Here is a 12,745-nt window from a genome sequence, read left to right as displayed (position 1 = left end):
CACTGGCTAGGGTCTGGTGCCCAATGTGAATGATAAGGGGTCATCCTTCGATATTGTCTGTGAAATACCACACCGCCTCATAAACGGGCAGTAGCTCCTGGTTGCAAGCTGAACACGGGGTGTGCTTTGCCTTGGACAGCTTATGGGAGAAGAAGTGCAAGGGTTGATTGGAGCTGTCGATTTCTTGCTAAAGGACAGCTGCTATCGCTAAATTGCTATTGTCAGCAGTGATGGACAGGAAAGTTTCTGGAATCAGGTGAGAAGGCTACCTGAACCAGATCACTCTTGATGGTTTGGAAGGCACGCTGCATGTCTGTGATTGACGTGAGCTACATGTGGCCAGTTGTATTTTTGCCTTCGAAGGCCTGTGTTAAGGGTTCCTGCAGGGTAATGGCGTGAGACAAGTGACAGCGATAGAAATTGACTATCCTGAGAAAACGGCATGACCCAAAAAGGTGACTTGTGCAAGAGTTGACACTTGTCAGTGTTGATCACTACACCATTGACTTTGAGGTGGGTCCATGCCTGGCGAAAAAATGAGGATATCGTTCAGATACGTGTAACAAAATGAAAATTTAAAAGGTGGGCTGTGTATAATGTGTTTCGAGGTTTGTGCAGTGTTGTTTAGGCATAAAAAGCAACTAAACAATCCAAAAGGTGTGATTATGGCAGTCATGTGAAAGTCATCTTTGTACATCAGTATCTGCAGATACACCTTCTTACAGTCAATTACACTGAACACTATAGCATCAACAAGATATTGTGTGAAGTCTTGAATAGTAGGGATTGGGTAATTTTCCCCAACTTTATGAGCACTAAGGGCATGATAGTCCCCACAAAGTCTGGCCGAATTGTCCTTCTTAGGGATGAGGTGGATGGGTGAGGCCCAGCTGCTGTATGATGGGTGAATGATGCCAGCTTGTAAATATTCATCCACTCCTGCCTTCAGCAAGTGGATGTAGTCAGGGGGTAAACCTCTGGAGCCCTGACTAACCAGAGGACTGGGTGTAGTGTTAATGTGATGCACCGTGCTGCTGTTGATGGCTGAGAAGACTAAACCATCATGCAGGGTAGAGTGATTGATTGAGAGTGTATCAGCACTGGCTGCATGGAAGGCGGTGTCACAAGTAAAAAAAATGATGTCCAATATCAGCTGTCTCTGGATCTGAGTTGCCTGACCAAGGTAGTGGCATGGCATGGTCAGCAAGCTAAGGTGGTTAGGATGCAGTACAGCAGGCAGCACTGCATGCAAGTGCTGACTCGACCTGGGAGGCGATGGCATCAGATGGCAACTGCAAATTGGAGCTGAGTTGCCTGGGGGAGGCTGGTGCATGTGGATAAGTGGTGTGGTCAAAGAGCTGCAGAGGTTTCATCGTGGCACGGCAGGCAGCACTGGGTCCAGGTGCTGCCTCAGCATGGGCATCAGCATACTGCACAGATGCAGGCGCAGTGGGGGAGAGGCCAATCTGCAGAGGTGTGTGGCATGGGTGTGTGTGGGGGAGAGGTGAACAGCAATGTGTGAACATGGCATTTATGACAGCAGGTGGTGAAGAAGTGAGCACAGAATAAGTGGTAGGCGATGTACTGACCTATGTAAACAGTGAGGTAGGGTTGACTGTGTCAGGCAGCTCTAGGCATCAGATTACAGTTGCAGGTCCACAAGCATAGGCAATAGGTGAGGAATGAAGATGCCTGAGGGTGGGCCATGCCTCTGCGAGTTCTGCCTGTGTTATTTGGATGTGTCTGCATAGGGACACATCCTGTCAGAGGCAAGTGAGTGTTTCTTGTGTGGCCATATGCTGTTGACAGACAAGTAGTAAGCAATCAGTGCAGTCCACATACTGTTGTATGTACCATTGCATGGGCATGGCCGTGGAAGGAGTATCGATGCCATCACAATGGGGCCATGAGGTGACCAGAGAGCATGTACTGTTAGCAACGTGTTGAGGAGGCAAGTAGAAGAGCTTGTTTGCATTCAGTATGAGTATAAGGCCCATAGGAAATCAGCACCCAGGACTGTCTCCGTAACTTCAGAGATGATGAATGACCACATGAAGCATGTAGCAAAGCCGAGGTCTAGAGTCCAGATCTGGATACCCCTAGCAGTGATAGGAGAGCCATTAGCAGCTTTCAGGCAATGGCATGAGTCTTCAGACATTGGCAAGGCAGCCTTGTGCCGTGCTGATCTGAGATTTGGTGTCGAACAGGGACTGTAGCACACTGGTGCGGTCAAGGATGTACAGATGTTGTTCAGAGCAACATCGGAAGCCAGCAGGCAGGCACTAATTTGTGAGTGTTGAGGCAGCTTATGCATCATTCTACGCTCAGGGCACCACTTTCAGGCCATGGAGTGAGTTTGGTGAGTCACAAGATGGATGACAGACATCTGTCGATGTACTGGGAGTGACAACTGTAGCCAAGTTTGTCTTGTAAACACAGGAGTGGTGGCTGCTGTGACATCAGCATTGGATAGGTGGCTGTTGATGGCTGCAGAATGTGTGGCTATGCAGCCTGCATATCCATACCATTGTTAGCAGCTGTGTTGATGCTGTGCCTATGTCAATAAATGGCAAAAATGCTGTTGGTCAGGGACAGATGGGCGTCTAGAGACTGGTTTCTAGTGGCAACTAAAGTCATCTGCACATTGGATAGGAGCATGATGATCCAGATCGTCCACAGTGCCTCGTTGGGGATGACGCAGAGGTCTATTTTGCTGCAAAGACACCACCACAATTCAGAGGGGGTCCCATCCTGTAAATATTCATTGTGAATTACCTAGGGTAGTTGCTCTTCAGGAGTCCAGGAGAGACATCATAAGAGCATTGTTTTGGAGGTCCCATACCTGTCCATAGGTGGCAGTGCCAGGATGATGTCACAGATAATGTCAGCATAGGTGTCAAAGTGGCCGAGTAGAGTGACATACTTTGTGTCGTCCATGACACTGGCATTGGGAGTGAACATGCTTTCAACAGTCCCAAACCACAGGCATCGGTTGCCCATGCCATTGTGCCATCTGGAGCCATCCCACCAACACCAGCTTTTCTGAACTGTGCAGGCCAGAACTCTCCCCACAATATATCCTACATTCCTGTAACCCTCCTCATCTCAACCTTCGTTAGTCATTGTCCTTATCCATACAGCCCCTTCCCTGTTCCCATTACAGCACTACACAGCCCTCTATTCCACTAACGCAACCGGTCTTTTTACTTCTCTCCTTTTCCGCTACCCCCTCCCTCTCCCTCATCCACTGTCTAACCTCCCAACTGCACCTAGCTGTCCCACTCTCCACCTCGTCCCTGCGTGCTCCCAGCAGCACTTTACCATCTCTGACCCCTACCATGCTATCCCTTCCCCTCCCCTCCCCAACCTCCTCCTTACCCCTACCCAGTTGCCTCTCCCATAATGCCCTGTTGCTCACAGTCTGGCTGTAGCTGCCAGAGACTGTAGTCATGTATGTGTTAACTGCATTTGCGTGTGTATGTGTGTGTGTGTGTGTGTGTGTGTGTGTGTGTGTGTGTGTGTGTGCGCGTGTGTGTGTGTGTGTGTGTGTGTGTGTGTGTGTGTGTGTGTGTGTGCGTGTGCACTTGTATGTATGTTGTCTACTTTTGACAAAGGTCTTGTTGGCCAAAAGCTAACTTTCTGACAGTCTTTTTGTAGTGCCTTTGACTCAACATCTCTGCTATATCGTAAGTCGCAACTATCCTTTTCATAATTGTTAATTCTATCCTGGATTTTTCATTGTTTTAAATAAACATCTCCATGTGAAAAAATGAATAATAGTAAACCACGAACATAAAATAACAACTTATAGAAATAGAAATGTTAGAAATGTGTTAACTTAGTACATTCACATATTGATAATTTAAAAAACACTGCATACGCTTTGCCATAGTTAAGAACTCCCATGTGGATGCATATAGTCAAGACCAGACCATATAAGACCTGGAGAAAAAGTTGTCTTTGCTTATGTCAACATCAAATTACTGACAAAACAGTACTCCTAATAGAGAAAGCAAGTGCAACCCTTAATTGTGTTTACAAATGGGCAGTATGTAATAAATTAACACTGAACATCAAGAAAACTAATAGTGCTCATTTCAGTATAAAGATGGAAAACAACTCTGTTACATTGAGCATAGATCATAAACTCATAGATTGTGTAGCAAACCAAAGTTTTGGGGATGAAGACTGATTGTCACTTAACACAGAATGAACACACAAAAATTCTGACTACAATAACACCATCAGCATGCACTTAAGTGTTGTTGTAGCAGTTTGTGAAAGCCAGTGCCTTGTGCTTGGTCTCTGTCACACAGTGTTTTCTCAGTCACAAAATTTATGCCAAATGTTGTATAATAAAAACTTAGTTTTGAATTGCACCACTCCACATGCAGTGGAACCCTGCTAGTGACTCCAGAACCATGATCATTCATTTCTTCATGTCTTCTCTTCAGTTCATCTCGAATAATGAGTCAGCACCCTCTAATGAGAGAGGTGTTGAGCTTAGGGGAAAAGCAAGACTTTACTATCATGCACTATTAACCTCAGAACATTTTCTTGTTAAAACAAAACCATTGTGATTATGTTCTGTAATGTGAAAAGGTGCTGTGGTTGTCCCCTTTGTTATCAATCCCTATTCTGAGCCAAGTAATCTTTAATTACGTAGTTTGTGTTACATGAAGTACATTTTGGCTGCCTTTTCACATAGACGTATGGAGAGTTTATTATACAACTTTATGCCCTAGTAGAAAACACTGTTTTGAGTTTTTTTTTGTTTTTCCTTAATAAATGCAAGTCCAAACTGGCTCTTGTTCCATGAGTATGTATAGAATTAGAATTTTCCATTATCTTAAGGCAGTGTGATAAATGTGTGGTCCCTTGACAGTTGGTGCATTTCTTTCTGCTCCCTTTCTTCAACAATGGTATTATAATTCTTTTTTTCCATTCATCTGGCACTTTGTTTTCTTTCCATAGCACTCCCATCACCCAGTGTAACCATTGCATTCTATGGATTCCTGCGGCTTTAATCATATCTGCTGTCAGCTCATCTACTCCACCTGCTTTCCCACTTTTCATCTGTTTCAGGAAATTCTCTGTTTCTAACTAAGAGATTGAATCCTGCTCCTCCTCTAATTCAATGACTTCGGTGTCACTTTCTTGTTCACTTTCTCCATTCAGTAAGATTTCAAAATAATTCTTCATCTCTTCTCTGATACCTTCCATGTCCCTGATAATATCCCCATTCTCCGATTCAATCACTTTTATGCCTTCTCTATCAGATCCTTTAATTTTCAGAAACCCATATAGCAGTTATGGTTCCCTTTACTATCCTGCATTAGTTTCTGGGAGAGTATTTCTGAACTCTTCTCCTTTTCTTCTTTCACAATTCTCTTTGCTTGGAGTTTCTTTCGTCAGTATTCCTTTTCCAGTGTTGCCACCTTGTGTTCATCTTTTGGCTCCAGCCCCTGGTTCTGATTTCTTTTTTCAAACTCCATGTTTTTCTTTTCCATATTACGTTTTTTAATAGTGTCTTTTACTCTGTCGTTCCACCAACTGGTCTCTTTATCTTTCACTTTACCCTTTGTTTTGCCACATATCTGCACAGCACCATTAACTATTGATGTTTTAAATAGGTTCCACTCTTCCTCTACACTACCCCTTTCAGTTTTTGGCAATTTATGTGCTACTAGATGTTATTTTCTTCTTCTTTCAACTTCCACATCTTAATTTTTGGCATTCTTTGTACAGCATTCAAACTTTTCATCTTATAATTTAGATCAGCTACTAGTAACCTGTGGTCACTATCCAAGTGCTCACTTGGTATGACTTTAGTGTCCCTTACTTTTCCTCCAATTAATTTGTCTGTCAATATATAGTCTATAACTGTGTTAGATTTGCCATCCAAGCCATATCTAGTAATCTTATGGCTATCTTGTTTCTTGAAGAATGTATTCCTCACTAAAAGATGATTCCTTATGCACAGATTTAAAATTTCTTCACCCTCAACATTTTATCATCCATATACAAAAGGGCCTATCATCTCCTCATATCCATTTCTATCCATGCTGATCAGAGCATTCAGATCCCCAATTATCATAATGTTATCTTCTCTTACTTGGTCTTCCAGATCTTCAAGGAATTTCATTTTTTCTTCCCCACTGCACCCTTGCTGAGGTGCATACACTTGGAGCATAGGAAAACTATTCTTCCCCAGTTAACTCTTGTTCTAATTATCCTTTCACTTACAAAGCTCACATCTGTAACTGGGTCAATGCCTTTGTGAAACACAAACCCCACTCCATTTTTGTACCTCTTTATTGTGAATCTGCCAGTATAATTTGTACCCACCTCTCAGCAATTTATAGTTTTCTCCCTTCCACTTGGTCTCACTCAATCCAAGGATATAAATCTTTCTCCTATCCATCATGTCTAAAATCTCTCCAGTCTTTTCTACCGAGGTTATTATATTTAATGTTCCCACTCTCAACTTGTTCTTTGTTGGGTTCTAATTTCCTGTTCTTGTTTAGTGTATCTTCTTACATTCCTTGGTTTTTCTTCAGGCTGTGAAGAGCCATAATTCATTCCAGGGGTATAAGAAGTGCTGTCGACATTACATATTTTCAATCTGAGGCTAGTTCTTTTATTGAAAGCAATAACAACTTTTTCTCATCTGCTGGCCTGCTAAGCCTGATGCATCTGAGGATTTTCTTTCAGGGTTTACTTCTTCAGCCTTTGAAGATCCCTCTTCACCACAAGGCAGTGGTTCCACTCCTCATTTGCCCTTAGGAGGGAAAGGTTGCCTCCTCTGCCAGCTGCACTGTAGCAAAGATGTTCTTCTCTGACATAGCTGCCATTAAGGACTTTTTCAATCTGTGTTTATTCAGTTTATTATATGACATTTGGTGTAAATTATGTAACTGAGAAAACGCTGTGTGACAGAGACCAACCAAATGAGGCAATGCAACTGTTGAGACACTGACTTCATATTTGGGAGCACGGAGTTCTCTCTATCCTGCCATCCAGATTTAGACTTTTTGTAGTCTTCCTAAAACATCTTCAACAAATGCAAGATTGGTTCTTTCAGCAAGACCATTGTTGTCAACCTGTTGTTTACTCATAAACATTTATGTATATTGGAGATATTTATTTTCATTGTCTTATGATGACAAATCATACATCATTCTGAATGTGGTCCCTGGAAGAATGAATAAATACATAAAAAACTGAATGAAATACAAAAATAACTGAATAGATTTGTAGATAGTGAACTAACTTTCCTTAACAGACCACAATATGGCATTAGAAAGTTGCAATTTAATAAAAGACAAAGGGAGATAGAGAGAGAGAGAGAGAGAGAGAGAGAGAGAGAGAGAGAGAGAGACTAAGATGATGTGCTATTGCTAAAATGAAATGCCTTACTATAATGTTAGGATAAGAAAATCACAACATCATACATGCAAGTAAACTAAAGCTGTCTTCAATCTGAAGGTTAGTTTGATTTTGTGCTTTATTAGGTATGTTCCTGTTCTCTTGACTTTCTGAGGCAGTTATAAGGGAATATAGTTTTAAATAGACCATGAACCATGGAGCAGTTTGGCATTTCACACATTAACAACTCATTGCCAAAGGTGAAGCAAGCAAAAATCCAAGACTAACAGAGGACTGAACTCCAGATTTTTGAACATGTAGTTGGATACTTACTCCTTGTGCCATTGAACCACACTGCAACTGATCTTACAATTTAGGTTTAATGTAATAGCTTCTTTCCCTGTGGTTCTGAAGAGTCTTCATGTAGCAGCTTTGAGATGTTTAACTGTAAATTCACATGTTATTTGAAAAGTGTCTTTTCATCTGTATGTATACATTAGACTAAGTGTTTTTACTGTCTCAGATATGTCAAATAATATTCAAGCATTGAAGGAATAATACAATTTTTTTGTTGTTTACCAACAATATATGGATGCAGTTGTGGAAATTGTCTTACTTAGCCTGAAAACTGTCTGCAGACTAATAATACACTGAAGAGCCACAGAAACAGGTACTCCTATTTGATAGCACGCAGGGACCCCACAAACATGCAGAAATGCTGCAACAGGACACGGCATGGACTCAACTAATGTCTTAAGTAGTTTTAGAAGGATTTGACATCAGGAATCCTGCAGGGCTGTCCATAAATCTGTAAGAGTGCAAGGGGGTGGAGATCTCTTCTGAGCAGCACATTGCAAGGTGTCCCAGATATGCTCAATAATTTTCATGGCTGGGGAGTTTTGTGGCCAGCGGAAGTGTTTAAATTCAGAAAAGTGTTCCTGGAGCCACTATGTAGCAATTCTGGACATGTGTGAGTTACATTGTCTTGCTGAAATTTTCCAAGTCTGTCAGAATGCACAATGGACATGAATGGATGCAGGTGATCAGACAGAATGCCTATGCATGTGTCACCTGTCAAGAGTCATATCTGTATATATCATGGGTCTCAGATCACTCCAACTGCACACGCCCCACACCATTACAGAGCCTTCACCAGCTTGAACACTCCCTTTGCTGACATGCAGGGTCCATGGATTCATGAGATTGTCTCCATGCTCGTACACATCCATCAACTCAACACAATTTGAAACAAGACTCATCCGACCATGTTTCCAGTCACCAACAGTCCTATGTCAATGCTGATGGGCCCAGGTGAGGCGTAAAGCTTTGTGTCGTGCAGTCATCAAGGGTACATGAGTGGGCCTTTGGTTCCAAAAGCCCACATCAGTGATGTTTCATTGAATGGTTCCAACACGGACATTTGTTGATGGCCCAGCATTGAAATCTATAGCAATTTGTGGAAGAGTTGCACTTCTGTCACATTGAATGATTCTCTTCAGTTGTTGTTGGTCCCGTTATTGCAGGATCTTTTTCCAGTTGCAGCGATCTCAGAGATTTGATGTTTTACTAGATTCCTGGTATTCACGGTAAATTTGTGTAATGGTCACATTGGAAAATCCCCACTTCATCACTACCTTGGAGATGCTGTGTCCCATTGCTCACGCCTCAACTATATCACCGTGTTCAAACTCACTTAAATCTTGATAACCTGCCATTGTAGCAGCAGTAACTGATCTAACAACTGCACCAGACACCTGTTGTCTTATATAGGTGTTGCTGACCACAGCACCATATTCTGCCTGTTTAAGTATCTCTGTACTAGAATATGCATGCCCATACCCGTTTCTTTGGCACTTCTGTGTAAATAAATAAATAAATAGAAATTAACCAGACAAGTACAATTTGGGAACCCTTAACATCAAAGAATAAAGAATGCTGAGGAAAATACTACAAATTCTAAATTTCGTGTTCTACCAAATCTTTCCTATGACTCTCCTGTTTAACTGTTATAGCTTAATAGTATTATATATAATTTAACTGACTGATTCTTTTCACATAGGTTCTCAACTGGGAACAGTGATTGCGATGCCTGCGTCTGGCCTCTTAGCAAATAGCAATATGGGCTGGCCATCCATTTTCTATGTATTTGGTGGAGTGGCTGTGGCATGGTCACTATTGTATTTTATTTTGGGAGCAGACACTCCTGCAAAGCACAAATACATTTCCAGAGTGGAGAGAATTTATATTGAAAAATCATTAGCACAAACTGCTCATGGTAAAGAGGTAAGCCAATAACTTAATTATACAATTTTTCAGGCGACACTTAGCAGTAGAAACATATTTTGAGAAATGCATACCACAGTGCTTAATGTATTTGTTATTTATTACAACTGATTTCAGTCCTTGACCCTCATGCAGGTAAAAAAAGAAAACAACAAAGACTTCACATGTCCTGCATAATTCCACATAAGAGGAAATACTTAAGTACAGTCAAATTTATAGTGTACAAAAAAACAAACAAAATTTTGAAAAGTGAAATGCTGTGGTCGATTCAATGGCAGGGGGATAGCTCCTCTGCCACTGAATGGGTCACAGTGCTTTATTTCTGAAAATTTAGTTCTTTTTGATGTACTATATTAGTTTGACTGAACTCAAGTAGTTCGTCTTACATGGAGTTACGTATGACATAAGGACTCTTTATTGTTTTCCTTCTTAGCTAGATGGTCATTGAGGATCAAAACTGGTTTTAAAAATATGAGGGCAGTTTGAAAAGTTCATGGAATCACTATCTGAAGTCAGCATTAGCACAAATGGATTACCATGTACTAGTATGTCATCCTTTATGAGTAAATACAGGATGCATCGGTGCTCTGGTAGAGATCTGTGATGTGAACATCTCTCTTTTCTTTCTTGGTAGAAAAAAATCAAGATTCAAGCAGTGATTAAGTACTTCATAAAGAAAGATCTAAAAGATAAGAAAATTCATGCCAATTTTTAGAAAACACTGGGGGCTCTGCACTTTCATATTCAGCTGTTGCCAAGTAAACAAATGAGTTTAAATTTGGTCAGGACAGCTTAGATGATGATCTGCTTAGTGATCAGCCAAGACCTGCCACTATCCCAGATATTATTGCAAAAGTGCACAAAATGGTCATGGAGGATCACTGACTGAAAGTGTGAGAAATTTATGAAGCTGTAGGGATGTCATGTGAATGAGCATATCACATTTCAACTGTGGAATTGGATATGAGAAACTGTCAGAAACACATCAGAATGTTTGGTCGATTTTCAGAGCAACTAAAAACATTTTTTGGGCTGGTTCATGATCACACATGCAACTCTGATCCACTACTATATCCCAGAGACAAAACATTATTTGATTCTTCAGCACCACAGAAAACAAAGTTAATATGGTCATCCTGAAAGGTCAAGGTATCAGTTTCCTGGGATGCCAAAAGGATTCTCCTGATTGATTATTTTCTCACTGGTCAAACAATTATGGAACAATACTGAGCTAATCTCCTGGACCAACTACAATGAAAGATATGAAAAAATACCCTATTCGGCAAGGAAGCAAGTCACCTTCCATTAAGACAATGTGAAATTTACTGGCAGAGTAAAACTGTGTGCTAGACCAAGACTCGAACTCGGGAGATTTGCCTTTCACAGGCAAGTGCTCTACCATCTAGGCTACCCAAGCATGACTCACACCCAGTCCTCACAGCTTTACTTCTGCAAGTATCTTGTCTCCTACCTTCCAAACTTTACTGAAGTTCTCCTGCCCGCAGAAGGCAAAGGTCCCGAATTCGAGTCTTGGTTCGGCACACAGTTTTAATCTGCCAGTAAGTTTCATAACAGCGCACATTCTGCTGCAGAGTGAAAATCTCATTCTGAAGACAACGTGTACTTGCACACAAGGATCATTACCATAGCAAAAATACATTAAGTAAGAAAAATTGTTGCCATGCCCATTTTATTCACCTGGTTTCGCTCCACCAGACTTTCATTTCTCCCCAAGGCTCAAACTTATCCTCAGTGGATGCAGATTCTCTTCAAATAAATAACTGAAAGCTGAAGTTGAAGGGTTTTTTGCAGGCCTGGAGGAATCTAATTTTCGAGATGGGATCAAGGTATTGGACAACATGAATTAGTGTACAGGGAGACTACAGTGGAAGTTTCACTGAGGAAAGTTGTGTCTTTCCATTCCATTCCAAGAACATGAATTAGTGTCTAGGAAGATTACAATTGAGGTTTCACTGAGGTATGTCTTTTTTTTCTATTCCATTCCAAGAACTTTACAAACTACCTTTGTAAGAAATACATTACTGTACAGTACTGTACTATGCATTTCTCAAAACAATTAATTATAGTCTTAGATAATGTATGTGCACACAATCCCTGTTTTAATATCACATCTGCAGAGCATCAGTTATCCAAACTTTGATCTGCTGAAACATCAGTTAACTAAAAGAGTTCCAGTCAGTAAATTCAAATTTGTATGCATTTCATGCAGCTGGTAGTTTGGCAGTTTCCCAGTCCATGCCAACATCATTATTGCTCTTCTATGTTGACACCTGAATCTCTGCCTGTGGGAGATTCAGAACAGCCGACAGTCACACAAAAAAGCCGACAAAAATAAATTTAAAAAATCTATCTTTCAGAAACTTGTTCCTTCATTGGAGAGGAGGGAGGGAAGAAAGGGAAATAAGGGAAAGTGGGTGTAGGTCACTCACAACCTAGCTTATAAGGTAACAAGGGAGAGGTATAAAAGATGGAGTAAAGGGTGTGAGAGGGAAGTCAAAGATAGTGCATCATAAATAATGTACCAACTTCAAAGCACAGAAGATAGATGTGTGATAGTAAGTAAGAAGAGAAAGATAGCAAGATAAATTAAATAACTAATGGAAAAAGATGAAAAATGATAAGATGAAAAATGAAAAGTAAATAAATGAGTAAATGACCAAAGAAGAGGATAGAGTAGGTTAATTTAGGTTGAGTCTAGAGGGTGGTAATATGAAAGGATATGTTGGAGAGCAAGTTCCCATCTGTGTGGCTCTGAAGGACTCATGTTGACTCGGAGGATCCAAATGGTTCCTGTGGAGCAGCAGGCTCCTAGGTCACAAGAGTTATACTGGAGGGCATGCTTCGCCACTGAGTATTGATCATCCCCCTTTCACTAGCTCAGACAGTTTTGGGGTTGTCATAACTATGTAGAAGACTGTGCAGTGAACACACACCAGCTGAAAAATGATGTGTTGTTCCACATGTGACCCTGCCTTGAATTGTACATGTTTTGTCAATACTGGGGTTGGAGTAGGTGGTTGTGGGGGGGATGCATGGGACAGGTTTCTCAGTGGGGTAGGTTACAGGGATAGGA

At 41.2% G+C, this 12,745-nt stretch overlaps 1 protein-coding gene across 1 annotated transcript in view; it reads left to right on the top strand.

Annotated features, from left to right (window-relative positions):
- Window positions 1–12,745, top strand: part of LOC124618973 (putative inorganic phosphate cotransporter) — a 165,792-nt gene that overhangs the window by 123,002 nt on the left and 30,045 nt on the right. The window contains exon 5 of the mRNA XM_047145390.1: window positions 9,428–9,651. Within this exon, the coding sequence (XP_047001346.1) occupies window positions 9,428–9,651 (224 nt within the window). The remainder of the gene's footprint in view (window positions 1–9,427; window positions 9,652–12,745) is intronic.

Source organism: Schistocerca americana, chromosome 1 (assembly GCF_021461395.2).
Source record: "Schistocerca americana isolate TAMUIC-IGC-003095 chromosome 1, iqSchAmer2.1, whole genome shotgun sequence".
NCBI classification, from domain to species: domain Eukaryota; kingdom Metazoa; phylum Arthropoda; class Insecta; order Orthoptera; family Acrididae; genus Schistocerca; species Schistocerca americana.
Note: the sequence above shows the minus strand (reverse complement) of the source record. Positions and strands in the feature narration are given on the sequence as shown.